The sequence below is a fragment of the Phyllobates terribilis genome, unplaced genomic scaffold, assembly GCF_046119375.1.
Source record: "Phyllobates terribilis strain yellow unplaced genomic scaffold, ASM4611937v1 Scaffold_1__5_contigs__length_1240528914, whole genome shotgun sequence".
NCBI lineage: Eukaryota > Metazoa > Chordata > Amphibia > Anura > Dendrobatidae > Phyllobates > Phyllobates terribilis.
Window position 1 is genome coordinate 1,095,461,553 of NW_027362761.1, and position 18,934 is coordinate 1,095,480,486.

An 18,934-nucleotide genomic window follows, 5' to 3' on the forward strand; every position below is an offset into this window, starting at 1 on the left:
CGGAAGCTTCCATACTTGTCATTACATATAGGAGTGATTTTATACATTGCCTATGTGGAAGCTATAACGAAATACACAACGTTTCGTCACATCGGCTATGGATTGATCACGGCTGCGTATCTCACGCTGCTGACCTGTAGGCGGTCCTAAGCCGAGCGTCGCCGGCGGTATAAAAGCGTGATGACGACACAGGGGTTCCCTTTCCTCTGTCAGCAGCGAGGTAAGGATATGGCGGCCGGCGCAGGCTGTGGCTCTGGGATCGGTGTCCATCCTGGTTATTTCCGTGTTTGTTGCGTGTAATGATGTGACGAGTGGATTCCGCAGAGTGTCCCGTCACTGATGGGTGACATATTGTCTCGTGTCCTGCTCCACAGTCCTGGATAAGTGGGTGATATGGTCCCTCCCCTCCCCTGGCCGGGCCTGGAGCTGGCGGAGGCTGGCTGCCTATGGCCGGGGCTCATGTGTCCTGCTTTATCCTTTGTTGCTTCATGCTGAGCCTGGTGTGTATGTGTGTGTGGCTGCTGTGTCAGTGCTGGGGCCTGTGCAGACTGAGGCACAGGCAGATCCAGTGCTGCTTAGTGTGACCCTGCAGAGATGACACTTATATACGGCATTGGGGGGCGTCCTAGTGACCCTAGTGGTCAGAGGGGTGATTTGTGGTCCCTGTATCCTCACTGCTCATTGCTGGTATGAGCTCTGACCCCCAACCCAAAATGAACCTTTAATCTCCCCATACTAATGTCTTGCCTGTAGCCTCTGGCTGCTATGTCTTCATGATGCCAGCCTTCCCTGGTGAACATGGCACTAAGGCTGGCACCTTCTGTCCTCTATAAAATGACTCCAAAGAGGTGTCTAATGGTTGAACGGCAGCCGTTGACTACATTCTGAGCCATTGGTCGCTCGAGGACTGTTTACACAAGACGAGGAGCAATGACTGCGACAGAATACAGCTGATCTGTCCCCATATATGTGTGATATCGTCAGCACATCACTGTCTCCACCAGGCAAGATGCTGCCGAGTGCCTATGTGTAAACATGGAAAGAAATTGTTACCCAATGAACCAGAATTTTGCTCGATCGTTGGGTGATTGCTCGGTGGGCTTACACGGCCCTGGAACGAGTTTGTCAATTAATGGCTCCTCTAAGAGGGCCTCAAGTTTGTGAATTTAACTTTACACCTGTTGTGGAGCTACTACTCCCATGATGCTACAAACATTTGTTTTTTAATATGACGTCCACTTGGGTGGCTGTAAATTTTGGTAAAGGTGCAGCTAATCCATGTAAATGAGCCATATGGGTACAGAAGAGGGGTTTGCATAAAACGAGCTGTCATGACCTGGTTTTAGATAAATATTGTGTTGATCTGATATCGATATCACTTGTCTGCTCTATTACACATGATGTACAGGAGGAATCCTATTGCTCCAGTCCATAATCTATGTAATTCATCTGCATGCTTTGTGCTGCTGAGTTCTGTACATATGAGAGATACTTGGAAGACTAATGGATCTTCTCATTTTGTGTTCCTCCAGAATGAAGACCATTCTCAGTAACCAGACTGTTGACATCCCTGACAAGGGTGAGTATCTTGCGTGGATGTGTCTCGTTCTCTCTAGGTTACGTTCTTACAGACTTTTTTCTTTTATAGTTAATATTTCCTTGAGGGGCCGCACAGTTACTGTGAAGGGGCCCAGAGGAAGCCTGCAGAGAAACTTCAACCACATCAATGTGGAATTGTGCTTGCTGGGCAGGAAGAAGAGGAGGGTGAGTATTGGGAGATTGCAACTTTATAATGGCTTTTCCAGGCGGGACGTCACGTTTTAGCCAGTCCTTGTGAACTGTTCAGCAGTGGTGACGTTCAAATGTGTGCGTGACTGCTGAAGGCAATTACCAGTGCGAGCAGCAGTCACGTAACTGCCTGCATGTGGTATCCATACTTGCAGTCACATGCCGACTAGTCTCATTTCAGTTTCTCTCACTTTACTTTTATTGAGAGAAGCTGAACTTGTCTAGTTGCCTTGCGGCCAGAAGTCTGATAAATCGCATACAAGCAGATTTATGAATACCAGCAATACCAAGGAGTACATGTCACTGATCAAGCTGGATTAGGAGCGGAGATACAAGGCTGGATGAGGGCAGGTAGCAGCTTTTTGTATTCTACATAGACACGTCATTGAGGTGCAGACTGGGATGGTGAAAAACCCATTTGTCTACCCCTAGAAATAAAAAAGCTGTGAAATTATTCACCTGCATCAGAATTGCTTCTCTACACTTCGTCTGAGCTTATTCAACAATCCAGCACTTATTCTATCTATTGAAGTTGCAAATCACAATGACAAACCTTAGTATTTTGTAAAAATTTTTTGTCACTTACTTTACTAAGGGGGGTGTCCACATTAAAAAGAAAATGGGGTAATAGGGGAGACTTAAAGGGGTTGTCCAGTCTTAAACTGCAAGTCTGCTGTCACTTTCTATCTGACTGCAGACTTGTGAATCCTCACATCACATGCACTGCGCGCTGTGAGGATTCTCTGGCGCCAGGAATGGCAGTCATGCGACTGCAAGTATGCGATTTGCACACTTCTTGCCACATTCCGACTAGACTTTCCGGCCTCACTTATTACACTTCCATTGAACGATCTAGACGGGATGTGGCTGGGAGTATGCATATCATCACATACTTGCAGTCACATGACTGCCATTCCCAAATGTGGGGATTGCAAGTCTGCAGACACAGTAGTGTTAGACTGACAATCCCTTTTAAATAAAATAACAAAAGGAAGCCGTTACGTATTTACACCCCCCCACCTTACCCATGCTGTGCCCATATTTGCTTGGCTGTTAAAATGACGTTCCTTTGACACAGGGCTGTCAGCCAGTCACAGCCTCGTCCATGTTAGTTTTGTTTCTACTTTTAATCTAGCTGCCATCTTCAGCTGTACTGACTTGCTGCCTGCTTTCTTTTTTTTTTCAGCTCCGTGTAGACAAATGGTGGGGAAACAGAAAGGAGCTGGCCACAGTGCGCACAATCTGCAGCCACGTGCAGAACATGATCAAGGGTGTCACTCTGGTGAGTTAGTGAAGAGTTCATCGTTTACTGAAGACCATTTTCTTTTTTACGTGCGAAACAAAAGTTTACATTAAAGGGTTTGTCTCATTATAAATTGTTAAAATTGCAAAGTGGTTGTAAAAACCAGCTACTGAAATTTACTTGTTAACAATCCTCTGTGCTCAAGATTAGAGGGCTTTTTAATTTGGTTTAAGGCTCGTTGCCGTCCACTTCTGCAGTTTAGCAGCAGTGGATGGTCTCTTGGCTAAGGAGAGTTGTGCTTTAAATCCCTTTCCAACAGCCTGCCATGGCTGCTCTGATGCTGAATGGATCTGGCCAGAATCAGTGCCTGATTGCTGAAAATGCAAAGCCTCTGCTTGCAGCATCGTAAAGCGCACCGTTCAGGCCAGCAGCATGATGATCCCGCTGGTCCGAACGGTCAGTCACAAGGTGACCGGAACACCCCCCCCCCCCCCCCCCCTGCAAGCAAGAAACTGGGAGGCATCGGTGCCATGCCCTCCTGAAGAAAATATGAGCATAACCTTTTAAAGACTTTTCCACTGCTAAATTTTTCATCAGACTGTTGTATACATATACACTTGTGTCTATACTGACGTTGCACAGTAGCTGCTTGTTCGGAGTGTTCCCACCTTAGATGTTTATAGCACGTCTAGGACCAAGCTAAAGATCCCAGCCTATTTATGGCACATATTGTACAGGAAATATCTGAGGGAGGAATACATATCTTGTAGTCTATGTATACATTGACTGGTCCGAATACTGCTACCCATGGCTTATGGCTAGTGGAGTTGTTGCTGGATGGATTGTAAGCCACTGAAACTACCTGCTGTAATATTTATCCTGTGGTCATTGTTTCCTAGGGTTTTCGTTACAAGATGAGATCTGTGTACGCTCACTTTCCAATCAACGTAGTTATCCAGGAAAGTGGTTCACTTGTGGAGATAAGAAACTTCTTGGGTGAGAAGTACATCCGCAGGGTGCGCATGAGAGCAGGTATGTGTACAAACAGATGGTCGTCTGGTTATTTTAGATGCATTTTCAATTCAGTGTTCACATTATCCACTTGGTGTTGCCATCAATATTCTGTCATATACTCTCTCCAGTATCTGTACAAGTTATTTTAACTTTCTGGCACATAACACATGCTCCTATTCAATGTAGTGATGTTCACACTGAGTTATTTTAGGATTTTTTTTTTTATTGTGGAATGGCTCCAAAAACCCTACAGTGTGAAAAGGTGTCTGCCTTCTTCCTCATTTCTTATTCTTTTGCATGTTTGTCACACTTAAATGTTTAAGATCACAAAACAAATTTAAATATTAGACAAAGATAACCCAAGTAAACACATAATGCAGTTTTTAAATGAAGGTCTTTATTAAGAGAAAAAAAATAAATCCAAGCCTACAGGGCCCTGTGTGAAAAAGTGATTGCCCCCTAAACCTAATAACTGGTTGGGCCATCCTTAGCAGCAACAACTGCAATCAAGCATTTGCGATAACTGAGAATGAGTCTTTTACAAAGCTCTGGAGGAATTTTGGCGCACTCATCTTTGCAAAATTGTTGTAATTCAGGCACATTGGAGGGTTTCCGAGCATGAACCACTTTTTTAAGGTCATGCCAAAGCATCTAAATCGATTAAGGTCAGGACTTTGACTAGGCCACCTCACAAAGTCTTAATTTTTTTTTTCTTAAGCCATTCAGAGGTGGACTTGATGGTGTGTTTTGGATCATTGTCCTGCTGCATAACCCAAGTGTGCTTCAGCTTGAGGTCACGAACAGATGGCCGGACATTCTCCTTCAGGATTTTTTTGGTAGACAGCAGAATTCATGGTTCCATTTACCACATCAAGTCTTCCAGGTCCTGAAGCAGCAAAACAGCCCCAGACCATCAGACTACCACCACCATATTTTACTGTTGGTATGATGTTCCTTTTCTGAAATGCTGTCACTTCTATGCCAGATGTAATGGGACATAAATCTTACAAAAAGTTCAACTTTTGTCTTGTCAGTCCACAGAGTATTCTCTCAAAAGCCTTGGCGATCATCAACCTGTTTTCTGGCAAAACTGAGACGAGCCTTTGTTTTTGCTTAGCAGTGTTTTTTGTCTTGGAGCTCTGCCATGCATGCCATTTTTGCTCAGTCTTATTGTAGTCATGAACACTGACCTTAAAGCGCACCTGTCAGCAGGATTGTGCTTAGTAAACTACATACACTGTCAGGTGGGCGACGTTACACTAAGTAAAATGATACCTTTATCTGTCCTGTGGTTCTTTTATAATCTTTATTTTCAGTTCTGCCATAATATGCTCGTGCACTGGGGCGAGACTTTGGGGAGGGGCTGTAGCTGGTGCTCTCATTATGTATGCCTCTCTAGCCTCTGACAGGTCACTGTGCTTTCAGTGATCTGCCTACTATTTTAAATACTGCCTTTGCCATGGCAAAGTGAAAATTTACTTTTTCAAAGATGGCTGCCGCCCACGCATGCAGAGTAGCATCTTTCAGTTACCGAGAGATGCTACTGCATGGGCGCCATTTTTCTTTTGGAAAAAAAAGAATTTGGGTGCAGCAATATGGCGCCACGCGTGCGCAGTTGCATAGGCAAGCAATAGATGCTGCTGCATGGGTGCCATTTTGCTAGAGGTAAAAGAAACTTGCCTGCAGCAATATACCACCAGCGCATTAGTATTTCTTGATTGCAGAGAGATGCTAATGCACATGCGCGGCGCCATATTGCTGCACCCAAATTCTTTATGCAAAATGGCGCCGGCGCGTGCGCAGTAGCATCGCTCAGCAACAGAAAGATGCTACTGTGCAGGCCATTTTGGGGGATTTAAATTTTCACTTCGCCACAGAAATTACACAGGCAATATTTAAAATAGTAGGCTGGTCACTGAACACACAGTGACCTGTCAGAAGGCATACATTAGTAGAGCAGCAGTTACAGCCCCTCACTAAAGGCTGCCCCGAAGTACGAGCATATCATTATAGCAGAAGTGAAAATAAAGATCATAGAAGAACCACAGGACGGATTTCATCAACAAAGGTATCATTTTACTCAGTGTAATGGTGCCCACCTGGCAGTGTATGTGGTTTACTAAGCACAATCCTGCTGACAGGTGCGCTTTAACGGAGGTAAGCGAGGCCTGCGGTTCTTTGGATGGTGTTATGGGGTCTTTTGTGCCCTCTTGGATGAGTCGTTGCTGCGCTCTTCGGGTCATTTTGGTCGGCTGACCATTCCTGGGAAGGTTCACCACTGTTCCATGTTTTCGCCATTTGTGGATAATGGCTCACTGTGGTTTGCTGGAGTCCAAGAGCTTTAGAAATGGCTGTATAACCTTTTCCAGACTGATAGATCTCAATTACTTTGTTTCTGAATTTCTTTGGATCGCAGCATGATGTCTAGCTTTTGAGGATCTTTTGGTCTGCTTCACAATGCCAGGCACTTTATCCTATTTAAGTGATTTCTTGATTTGAGAACAGGTGTGGCAGTAATCAGGCCTGTGTTTGGCTAGGGAAATTATCACATCTTTGAGGAGCTGAGTTCAAACCACAGTTAATGTTGGGGGGGGGGGGGGGGTGGCGGTTTACTTGTTATCTTTGTCTAATATTTAAATTTGTTTTGTGATCTGAAACATTTAAGTGTGACAAACATGCAAAAGAATAAGAAATCGGGAAGGGGCAAACACTTTTTCACACCACTATTTGTTTTTTCTATGGGAAATCAATTTTGCTGTTTTAATGAGGGCTTTTTCCCCACTCTGAAGAGTTTAACAGAAATACTCAGATACTCATTGCTTTTGTGCAGCTCCTGAGGTTGTGTGCCCACTGTGTTTTTAAAGCGTTTTTGCCGTGGAATTTCCACAGCGAAAGTGCTTGGTAATTTGTGTCCCATGGTCCCCAATGATAATCCGCATGTGCTGTGCACATGCTGTGGAAATTTCTGCTGCGGATTATCATTGCGGAAAAATACGCAGCAGGGCAATTAATTTTGCGGACACGCAGCATAATTGCCGCCATTGACTTGCATTGAAATGCTTAATATCCGTGTCAGTACATTTATACACACAGATATTAAGCTTTTTCTATGTGCGGATGGTACCCGGGTTTGGAGAAGAGGAGACTCTCCTCCAGACCCGGGTACCATAGAACCTGTAAAAAAAATAAAGATTATACTTACCTTCGATGTCCTCCCAGTGTTTTGTCCGGTCTCTTGCATTTCTCGTGCTGTTGTGAAGGACCTGCCATGATGTCAGTCATGTGACATGACTCAGTGATGTCACCGCAGGTACTTCACACCACCGCGAGCCGCCCAAGACACCGGATGGAGCAGAGAAAACACCAGGTGGACATCAGAAGGTAAGTATAATTTTTATTTTTTACTTTTTTTTTTTTTTTTTTTTTTTTTTTTACTTAAACTAGGTCACACTACTATAAATCCATGCCGGTTGCATGGATTTATATAGTGTGAACAAGTTGTCAAGCACTTTCCAAGTGATGCTAAAATCGATTGGAAAAGCGCATGATAACCCGCATGCGGAAATGCATGTGAAGAACGCTTGACAAACGCTTCTACCTGCCAGGGAGAAGCGGAAAAAATATGCATCATTTCTGCATCTTGGGCACTTAGCCTCATAATTCCTAAAACTTCTCTTCAGTAAAAGCAAAATGCCTTCAAAAACTTTAAAGACTGATCATTTTTGAAAATCTCAGTAAACTTAATGTGAACATCGCCTGGTACTCCACAAGAGCTAGAGCTGCCCTTCCTGTGCTGTGAGGGTGCATCTAGAAGTCTGTGACCAAGCCAGTTTTCTGACATCTCTCCTTTTGGTTTAACCCCCTTCCCAACATCCGCTGTATATGTATGGCAAAAGTCTGGAGTGGGTGTATGAAGCTTGCCCCATACCTGGCAGGTGATGGCTGTGACAGCCAGGATCTGCCTGTAACAGCGGCGGGCAGAGCTGTTAACCTGTAATCATGGGGTGCTGATGGGCTGCTATGACAGCTGGGGTCTGTTGAAGATCAGACCAGACTTCAGCCCACACCCCTGTCCTTTTTTTTAAAGGGAACATGTCACTAGATTCGTGCAGCATAAGCAATGGTTCACATGAATCTGAGCCTAAATGCACGATTGCAGCCAATGTGTCTTTTTTTTTGTTTTTTTTTTGTTTTTTTTTCTCTGAAACGCCACTGTATTTCAAAAAGAATAGTTTGAAGAGTCAGCCAGAGATTATAGAGACTACTTGTCTGGTGCTGCCCCCCTGTCCAATTCCTTCCTTGTTCTGTTCCAGGTGACTGACAGGCCTCCCTATGTAGACACACAGGAGAAACATGTGGCTGCAGTGATAAGCCGGCCATCGGGGGGCACCGGACCAGTCTCGTGTCTCTTTAATAGACCCCGGCCGACTCTATTCTGATGATGAGCATGTTAGCCATCGCTAATACTGACCACATGAATTGCTTGAATTGTTCTTTTCTGCTTTATACGATACACTTTGATCCCAAGTGAAATTATAAACCATTGTTCAGGATTTTGGCTGTATTATATTCTTGCCGTCCAAACCTGGCACTACTTAAGTATGTAGTGTTGTTGATGTCACTTTAGATTTATTGTAACAGTGATGATCAGTTTTTCATAGCATCCATGATTCCAGTGTGAACAGAGCCTTTGCTCAGTGCCGTGTGCTTCATATCTTTTGCAGGATCTCGCTGTTATAACTATATAATGTGCTTTCTCGCCTTGTAGGTGTTGTCTGTGCTCTGTCCCAAGCCCAGAAGGATGAACTTGTTCTTGAAGGCAATGACATTGAGTTGGTGTCAAACTCCGGTAAGTTGTATATTGTGGTGTTTTAATGTGTAGATAATAGGGTGTTTGGGCTGAAACTGTGTAAATGGCCACCATCATCACTGCTTAGATAGTTTGGCATTAAATCCTGGAACTTTTTTTTTTTTTTTTTTTTACTTTGGTGATTTACATTCTTATAGCCGTCATCATTACACCCAGTGGTGCACAATTTTGTGGAAAACTGTCCCGCTGTATTGTATGAGCGCCATTCTGTGATCAGTAAAATATTACAGTTCATCTATTAAGACTTGCGGACGAAAATCTGTTTACAACTTAAATCGAGCAGCAAAATATTTTAGCTAGTAGGGATTATTTGTGACGGATAATTCCAATCTGCCCGTATGACAGACTGATTCCTGCTCCTGGTTAGGTTCAGCTTTAGGCATTGGTTAAAGCTGTTATGCCGGCTTGGGACTAAAGTCTGCAGTCCCAGCACACTTGTGAAGGCGGCTTTCTGCGAAAGCACAGGTTTTACCTCCTGATAATCCATCAAGTGGTGGAGAGAGTTTACAAGTGTTAATCACGCATGTGTAACTGCAGCACGATCGAGGGGAACATGTGGGTCATCAGTCGGTGGTCGTCTTTGACCCCCTATACACAGACTTTCTGAGCTTGATGGAACATAATTTTAACTAGATACTGTTGTATGAGTGTAAAGTGTAATTGCTAAATTGCTGGTTCAAGAACTCTAAGCAAACTAAAATATAAAGTAAAAAAATTGAACCTCTGGAATTGCAGTTTTTCTTTCAATGTAACTTCTGCAAGAAAAAAAAAAAAAATGCAATAAGTGATCAAAACATTAGTAGTTATGTTTTGTGTTTATGGGATACCTGCTTTAAAGGGGTTGTGCAGCACTTTAGATCTTCTACCCCCCCCCCCCCCCCCCCAGGTCCCTAATACTTTTTGTAAATACCTTCTGTTGCAGATAATGCCTGTGAGTGGCACAATCGGTGGCTGCTCACAAACATCACGTGACCCCGCTTCGACGTCACAAGTGAAGTGTGACTCAGAGCTGGGGTCCCAGCAGTGGCTGATGGGTTGTGGGTGGGGTTATTCCCCACATCACACCCAGCATCCACCGCGCACTTTCCCAATGAATGGGGAGAGGCAGATGCCGGGTGTGATGCAGGGGAGTAACCCCGCCCACAGCCAGGCATCCACCTGGACCCAGGAAGATCGTGACCCCCGGCTGCTGCCAGCACTTGTCGTGACATCAGTGGAGGTCAGCGCCGGCTGCAGCCGTGGGGTTACGTGATGCCTGTGAGCTGCCAGTGATAGCGCCGCTCACAGACATTATGTGCAACAGAAGGTAATTACAACAAGTCTTAGGGACCTTGGGAGATGCATGTGGGGGTAATCTAAAGTGCCACACAACCCCTTTAAGGTTCTGCCATGTAATTTATAGGGCTATTTATTGGAAACTGTTGTCTTCACCTGATTAAAAAAAATGCTGTAATCTAAAGGCCGTGCAACCAAAACCTGCTCTTGGCAGTAAAAACACTGTGCAAAAAATGCAGGTTTTGCTGTTTGTTAGGTGCAGGTTGCATGTATGCTTTGTCCACAGAATATGGGTCTGTGCACACGTGGTGGTTTTGTTGTGGGTTTTCTGTGCAATTATGGCACAACCTGAATTCTTGTCTACTTCCAGCAAAGTGAATGAGATTCTTGAAGTCTTGTGTGCAAGTTGCTTATTTTTCACTTGCAGATTTAAATCTACAGCAAATCACTTGTTTCAGAAGATTTGCTGCAGATTTCACCCACTGAGTGGGGAAAAAATAATGTAAAAAATGCATGCATTTTCCTGCCAACACATCAGGATTTGGAGAATTATCTGCTGCAAATACCCTTAGTTTAATAGATAGTTTTCAATACTGGTTTCCTGTGTTTTTTGCTCTGTTTGCACTTTGCTCTCTGTGGTTGAAAAAGACTAAAAGACTTGACGTGCTGCAGGCTTTAAAAAAAAACAAAAACATGCGGCAGTTCTCAATCAGGAAAATAAAGCCATGCGCATGAGATTTCTGAAATCATAGCTTTTGCTCTAACTGGAAAACGCAGGTTTTCTGCAAAAGAAGGTGTGTGAACATAGTCCAAGTCCTGCTACATGGCAGTGTGCGGTATCTGAGGTTGCGTGGATTTAAATGTATGTTTTTCTTCTAGCTGCTTTGATCCAACAAGCCACCACAGTGAAGAACAAGGATATCAGAAAGTTCTTGGATGGCATCTATGTCTCCGAGAAAGGAACAGTTCAGCAGTCTGAAGATTAAGAGGTAAGTTGCTAGGTTCTGTGTATAGTGACCTTATGGGGACATGTGCACATGTAATGTTAGGTGTGAGGGCCAATCTACACTACTGTATAGATTTTTCTATATATTATATAGAAATACTTTTATGCCCAAAAAAGCCAGAAAAAAATATCCATCTCTGGTTAGCCAATAAAGGTATTATGCCGAGAATACTTTTATGCCTAAAAATGAGTATTTACATCAAATTTTCTGGCTAACACGGTACCACAATATAATTTTGTATCATACATCTGTATGTTCTCCCACTAATCACCAATTATATAGCTAAGCAGTCTTCTGTAAAGCTGGCCATACACATAAGAATGCTGTCGGCCAAACAACCTGATTGTTTTGCATGGGACCACTCAGCCGAGCTTTTTTTCTTCCCACCAAACAAAAGGATAGTAACATAGTTTGTAAAGCCGAATAAAGACTTGCGTCCATCAAGTTCGACCTGTTAGTTCTGTAATTGCTAAAGTTGATCCAGAGGAGGGCAAAAACCCCAAATGATTTAGCCAATCTTCACCTGAGGAAAAATTCCCTCCCGACTCTGAAACCAGCAGTCAGAATAAATCCCTGTATCAACCTACTATTTTATCTTATTTTTAAGTATACGCTGAAATCTGCCTGGTATCTAGAAATGCATCCAGTCCCCGCTTGAACTGGTGTAGTGAATCCGACATTACCGTCTCCTCACTCAGTGAATTCCATATTCTCACTGCTCTTACCGTAAAGAACCCCTTCCTATGCTGGTGCTGAAACCTTTTCTCTTCCAGTCTTAGTGAATGCCCTCTTGTTACCGCAATATCCCTCCTTTTGAACAAATCCCGGGCAAGATCTCTATACTGTCCCCTAACATATTTGTACACATTTATTATGTCCCCCCTCAACCTTCTCTTTTCCAGGCTGAATAGTCCTAGTTTTGCCAACCTCTCTGGGTATTGCAGTCCCTCCATTCCCTTTATTAATTTTGTTGCCCTCCTTTGTACCTTTTCAAGCTCCTTTATATCCTTTCTATATATTGGGGCCCATAACTGAGCGCAGTATTCCAAGTGTGGTCTGACCAGTGCTTTGTACAGTGGAAGAACAATGTTCTCATCCTTTGCAGCTATACCTCTTCTGATACATCCCATTACCCTGTTTGCCCTTACAGCAGCGGCCTGACTTTGGGCACTCCAATTTAGTTTGCTATCAATCAAGATGCCCAAGTCCTTCTCCATCTCTGAATTCCCCAATGATTTCCCATTCAGTGAGTACTGGTGACTTCCATTTTTCCTTCCCATATGTATGACCTTACATTTCTCCTCGTTAAACCTCATTTGCCATTTAATGCTCCACCTACCCAGCTTATCCAAATCCCTCTGTAGGTCTGCACTGTCCTCTTTTGTATTAATTGTTTTACATAACTTTGTGTCATCTGCAAATATTGATATATTACTATTTATCCCGTTGACTATGTCGTTAATAAAGATATTAAATAACATTGGGCCTAGTACAGACCCCTGTGGTACCCCACTAGTGACGCTTACCCAATCTGAGTATATTCCATTTATAACCACCCTCTGCCTTCTATCCTTTAGCCAGTTAGCTACCCACTTGCAGACATTTTCCCCCAGCCCCATCATTCTCATTTTGTATACCAACCTATTATGTGGCACGCTATCGAACGCTTTTGAGAAGTCGAGATACACGACATCCACTGGTTCCCCCTGATCTACTCGAGAGCTAACCTCCTCGTAGAAGTCACTCAGGTTTGTTTGGCAGGAGCGATTCCTCATGAATCCATGTTGGTTCGGGATTAAAAGATTATTAGCATCAAGATGCTCCGTAATTGCCTCTTTAATGAAGCTTTCAAAAATTTTGCCCACAACGGACGTCAGACTCACCGGCCGATAGTTTCCGGCGTCACTTTTCGCTCCCTTTTTGAATATTGGCACTACATTCGCCTGTCGCCAATCAAGTGGTACAGACCCAGTCTCAACAGAGTCCTTAAATATAAGATATAACGGTCTGTCTATCACATTACTTAGTTCCCTTAGTACCCGTGGGTGTATGCCATCAGGTCCTGGTGATTTGTTTATTTTAATGTTACTGAGGCGTTTCTGTACCCCAGCTTGGGTTAGATTTGTCATACTTAGTGGAGGATTAAGTTTGTCACTTCTCATTTCGCCTGTTAGTTCTATTTCCTTTGTGAAAGTTGTCGAAAAAAAAATTATTTAATAGATTAGCTTTATCCTCATCTTTCTCTATGATTTTGCCTTCCTCACTTTTTATCGGTCCAATATTATCCGATTTAATCCTTTTACTATTTATATACGTAAAGAACAGTTTGGGATTTGATCTACTTTCCCTAGCAATACGTCTGTTTCCTCCTTCGCTATTTTTATTTGTTTTTTACAGGTTCTCGTTTTTTCCTTGTAACACATTAGTGCCTCCTTGCTGTTTTCCTGTTTTAATCTCTTGAATGCCTCTTTTTTGCTATTTAACGCCCCTTTTACGTTCTTATTCAACCATATTGGTTTCCTCTTATTTCTGGCCCTTTTATTCCCATACGGTATATACCTCTCGCACTGAGTATTCAGAATTCTTTTGAAGGTTTCCCATTTACTATTCGTATTCCTTTGATTAAGAACTTTGTCCCAGTCAATAAGTTGAAGGCTTTCTTTCAGCTGATCAAACTTCGCCCTCCTAAAGTTTAATGTTTTTGTTGTTCCCTTATTGATAACCCTACTGAAGGGCATTTTGAAGTCGATAATATTATGATCGCTATTACCTAGGTGCCCCCCTATCTGTACCTCAGTTATTCTATCAGGCCTATTAGTCAATATTAAGTCCAACACGGCCTTCCCTCTCGTTGGTTCCTGCACTAGTTGGGAGAGATAATTATCCTTAATATTTGTCAAGAACCTTTTTCCTTTCTGCGATCTACAGGTTTCTGTTTCCCAGTCAATATCCGGGTAGTTGAAATCCCCCATTACAATCACTTCATTATGTTTTGCTACTTTGTCTATTTGTCCTAATAGCAGATTCTCATTCTCCTCTGTTATATTTGGTGGCTTATAGCAGACCCCCAGTAATATTTTATTTTTAGTTCCCTCTATCTCTACCCACATGGACTCGACCCCCTCTTCTCCCTCTCCTATATCTTCCCTTAGTCTGGGTTTTAGACATGACTTTACATATAAGCAGACTCCTCCGCCTTTTCCCTGTTTCCGGTCCCTTCTAAATAAACTATAATCTAATAAATTTACCGCCCAGTCGTAGCTATCGTCTAGCCAAGTCTCTGTTATACCTACGATGTCATACCTCTCCTCCGATATAAGCGCCTGCAGCTCATCCGCCTTATTGGTCAGGCTTCTTGCGTTGGTCAGCATGCAAGATAAAACTTTGGGGTTATTTAGCATCCTATTCTTCTCTAACGATCTAACTGTACTATCCCCACCCCCCTCTCCACCCTCATTATATTCACTTCTCCCCTTCCCCCTTGCTTGCCTCACATCCCACCTATTTCCTTGGTTCCCCCCCCCCCCGTCTCTAGTTTAAAAACTCCTCCAACCTATTAGCCATCTTCCCCAGCACCGCTGCACCCTCCCCATTGAGGTGCAGCCTGTCCCTACGGTAGAGCCTGTAGCCGACCGCGAAGTCGGCCCAGTTCTCCATGAACCCAAACCCTTCTGCCTTGCACCAACTCTTTAGCCACTTATTCACCTCCCTAACTTCCCGTTGGCGCTCCTGTGTGGCTCGCGGGATTGGTAGTATTTCTGAGAAAACTACCTTGGAGGTCCTTGCCCTAAGCTTCCTACCTAGGTCCCTGAAATCATTTTTAAGGACCCTCCATCTACCACTCACTTTGTCATTGGTGCCGATGTGGACCATGACCGCTGGGTCTTCGCCAGCCCCACCCAGTAACCTGTCAACCCGATCCGCGATGTGCCGGACTCGAGCGCCAGGGAGGCCGGCACATCGCGGATCGGGTTGACAGGTTACTGGGTGGATGGTGCAATTGAATTCAGACAGATGCCCAGTTCTTCTGAAACTTCTGTCAAGGGGCATCCTGGAGGAGCCCATATACATTTATCTAGTCACACTGACATGAGCCGTTTCTGCCACCTTTTATCAGTCTATGGGGGCTATAAATTGCAAAATTTCTCCTTTTAGATACCTATGACCAAAGTTTTGCATCTGTGGGTTAATGTTGTGTCCCATAGACTTTCAGGTAAAGCAGTCCTTAGTTTTGGAGGAAAGTTGCGCTCACAGAAGCATCTCACTATTTTTGTTTTAGCATATGGTGAAGGCTTTGTAACCTGGACCCCCACTGATATTCATGTATAGATTCATTTACACTTTACATTGTCCGTCATCTGTGTAGACGGGTGACGGACGACCACTGGCTACTGCTATTCCCGCTTTAGTGGGGTCCTCTTCATATTTTCTGATACCTGACTGTAGTACACACAGACGTAATATTACCTGTGCAGTGCACTGTCCCTCTTGCTGGTTCATTGTTATATTGAAAATGGTCAGTGTAGAATTAGTAGTTTACATGATGACCTGTATTGTTATGGGTAGACTGACCCGTCTGTGTAGTAGTAAGTGTGCTAAATAATATGGTTTTATGTATTTGAATGCTCAGTAATTTACTTCTGAAATTCTGGTGTTACCACAAACTTATGTATTTTGTTTTTGTTTTTTCTCTTTTCAGGTTAATTTCAGATGTCTGAATTGAGTTCTGCGTTCAATAATAAAGTCCATTTATCTAAGCCTTTGCCTGTGACTTTGATATCAGTAATGGCGTTTTCTGTGTTTGAAGAGGAAACTAGACTGTTCTCCTGTATAGGTTCTGGTGCTAACAAGCCATTTTATTCAGGTCCAGACTTCTTATTTAGATTTAGGTCCACTAACACTGTACAATTATTGGAAAGGAGCGTTCCTAGGAGCTTGTTTCCTGATTGGCAGCCTGTTTACACTGTTCCATTATCTTTTCAGTTTGCTTAAAAGATGATTGTTCTCAGCAGCACATCGCGCTTTGTGAAGCAGACTCGTTCTGCAGAGAACAATGGCCGCCTATGTGCAGTGAGCGATCTATTACTGATCCTTCTGTGAGCATATTTAAATGCGGTCAGACCATCTAAACCAGCTATTAAACGATGATCAAACAAGTAGCTAATCTGTGGTTTAGTGCTGCGGTCAGGTGGTGTAACCAACCTTTACATTAATGGCTACTGGCCAGTTATCGAAGGCTGAATTTTGTATATATACACCTTTCTGGTCCCCCTATGTATTAATAATGAACACTCAATGTAACACTCTATTAAGCCTAGTATTTAGCAGTGCGCATACCATGCTCCCAGAGTCTCTTAACACCAATGGCTCGTGCACACTAACGCATTTTCGGTCCAAGTGCAAACCGTCAAAAAATAAGATCACACTTGAATGAATGTTACTTAATGAGCAGTGCACATGTCTGATTTTTATTTATTTTTTTCTTTCCATTGGACTAAGCATGCGCGATTTGCTTCAGAGTTGGATGGCACTTGCCCATTAATGTTTATGGGTCCGTGGAAAAAATCAGACCACGCTGTAACAATCGAGTGTGGTCAGTTTTTCAGACTGGCATAATAGTGTAGGCTGCTTTTTTTTTTTTTTTTTTTTTCTCTTCCCTTTCAATCTTTGAGAAAATCAGATCCCAGTATGATTAGCATAATTGGACCAATTTTTTTTCTCTGGAGAGAACTTAACAGTGACCACATTGAATGTAGTCTGGATATGTTCACAAACTTCTATGGGAAAGGTATGTCCTAGGCATGCTCGGTGACCGGGCTTGAGGTATTCTATAGGCATGAGCATGAGATCCGGCAATCCCCATATTCCAAATATGGATCCTGTTGTATGCCTCACCCTTTGTAATCGTGTTATCAGTCTTGATTAGTGACAGGTTATATGACTGCTAAGTGACCTATTTAGGATGGGAAGCCTTATTTCTAGGGTCTGTGTGAAAACTGTCAGACCCAAGGGGTTATCACTTATGAATAGGTGAGAACCTCTGTCGATGGGAATAAACCCTTGTATCTGACAGCTTTCAGTGGGTTTAGGTCCGACCTCTTGAGACTCCCACTGACCCTGAGTGGTACTCTGGAATGCCCTTTCCTGAATGGAGTGGTGGCCAGACATACCACTGCTCCAATCACTCGATGGAGCTGCCATACAGCACTGTACTTTTTCCAACACTCCCATAGAGAATAAATATTGTGGTGGTCTGCACACCCAGCCATTGGTCTATTCAGATGGTATTCTTTAAAGCCTTGAGATTGGTGAACAGATCGAAGGGAGTCTTTTGGCACAGAATATCTGCTCAAAGTACATATGCAAATTGCCTTGTCAAAGAAAAAGAGGACTTGAACTCTATAGCGCCACCTATTGGAAGCAGCAATCCTACAAGTCACAATCAACTCTTTAACAAGTCGTGCAATATGACTTGGGATAAAAGCCAAATCAGAATCTCCATACAAACCAAGTACAGGCGCTCATGGCCAAACATTTAAGTACACCTTCCCACCTACTTGTTTATCCCTCTCTTCTCCCACCACCTCCCTTTCTTCGTTGACAGCTCTGGCTTTATAGGGCCAAAGAAGGGCAGAGATGAATGGAAAAAGTGTGTGCAGTGAACTTTATGGCCACACCAAGGGTGCAGCTAGTGTCTTTGCACCTTATGTATCCAGCTTTAAAGAAACTGTTGTAAGACCGTCAGACCCAGATCCATCTCTGCCTTTGTGTATTGAGACCTGCTGGCACATAGCGAGTTGAGCTACTAGAATAGGAATTTATCCACTTTGGATATTTATACCATTCTTTGGGGGCCGTACAAGTTGCGCATTAACGCTACCCCCAAGGTACGTCCTGACACTGACGCTGGCACTGGTGACAGGACCTAATCTTTCATTGCACTGCATGCATGTGCTCACTGAGCAAGAAGAGATTAATGGGCTGGAGGCTATTAAAATACTGTTGCTGGGCTAAGCACTGCGGTCCCCAGGAATCTGCACGAGGGCCAGATAAAGGTCATTGAGGGCTGTAAACGGCCTGCAGGCCTAAGGTTCCCCACCCCTGCTTTATCATGTGCTCCTCTAGATCTCAACTTTCTAAAATCTTTGATCAGAATCGAAGATGGCACAATATTTTCTGTTGGATAGAATGACTATCCTTATACTGCGCTCTGTCCTGGACAAGGGATCCAGTTGGATGAACATGTAAGTGGGCTGCACTGCTGGAGTAAATTAATTCTTCAGAGATGATGATCAGGCTCTAAATTCACAACGCGTTTCAACGTTGTACCTGTATCTTTTTCAAGTGAAAAAAAAACAGGACAAGAACATTGCCCCTTTGCGTAAGGGTTTTAGGACAATGCTGTCATCCCTTTTTAGCACAACCATTGACCTACATAATTTAATTTTGCCCAAATTGCCTGAACTACCACACCTCCTGAAATATCAATACAATTTAACATGTCCCTTCCACTTGGAAAGCCTCCAAAAGCAGAGCCATGCTGTATGCAGCTCCTGCAACCTGCAGAGGAAAAGAGGGGAAATATTATAGGCGCTGCTGCCTCCTATCCTCATCTCATACTGGGGGTTACCGCAAGGGATGCCTTGCCTTCATAAGGTACTGTACCTATGGACTAAACAGAGAATTAGGACCTTGATGGAACCATGGACCCCTCTGATATTCCACAAATATTGTGAT

General features: G+C 43.5%; 1 protein-coding gene across 1 annotated transcript; it reads left to right on the top strand.

The window, feature by feature from the left end:
- Window positions 1-115: 115 nt before the first annotated feature.
- Window positions 116-15,954, top strand: RPL9 (ribosomal protein L9). The gene is made up of 8 exons (XM_073645920.1): window positions 116-220; window positions 1,533-1,579; window positions 1,649-1,764; window positions 2,975-3,070; window positions 3,931-4,063; window positions 8,814-8,894; window positions 11,070-11,179; window positions 15,897-15,954. Exons 2-7 carry the CDS (start codon window positions 1,534-1,536, stop codon window positions 11,174-11,176), a joined length of 579 nt encoding a protein of 192 aa, XP_073502021.1. The 5' UTR covers window positions 116-220; window position 1,533; the 3' UTR covers window positions 11,177-11,179; window positions 15,897-15,954.
- The last annotated feature ends 2,980 nt before the right edge of the window (window positions 15,955-18,934 follow it).

What these genes read in the sequence shown, in the direction of transcription:
- RPL9 (XM_073645920.1), top strand. Translation starts at nt 1,534, where the DNA reads ATGAAGACCATTCTCAGTAACCAGACTGTTGACATCCCTGACAAGG. An exon ending in TGTTGACATCCCTGACAAGG is followed by an intron (nt 1,580 to 1,648) that starts GTGAGTATCTTG and finishes TTTCTTTTATAG; the next exon opens with TTAATATTTCCTTGAGGGGC. An exon ending in CAGGGTGCGCATGAGAGCAG is followed by an intron (nt 4,064 to 8,813) that starts GTATGTGTACAA and finishes CTCGCCTTGTAG; the next exon opens with GTGTTGTCTGTGCTCTGTCC.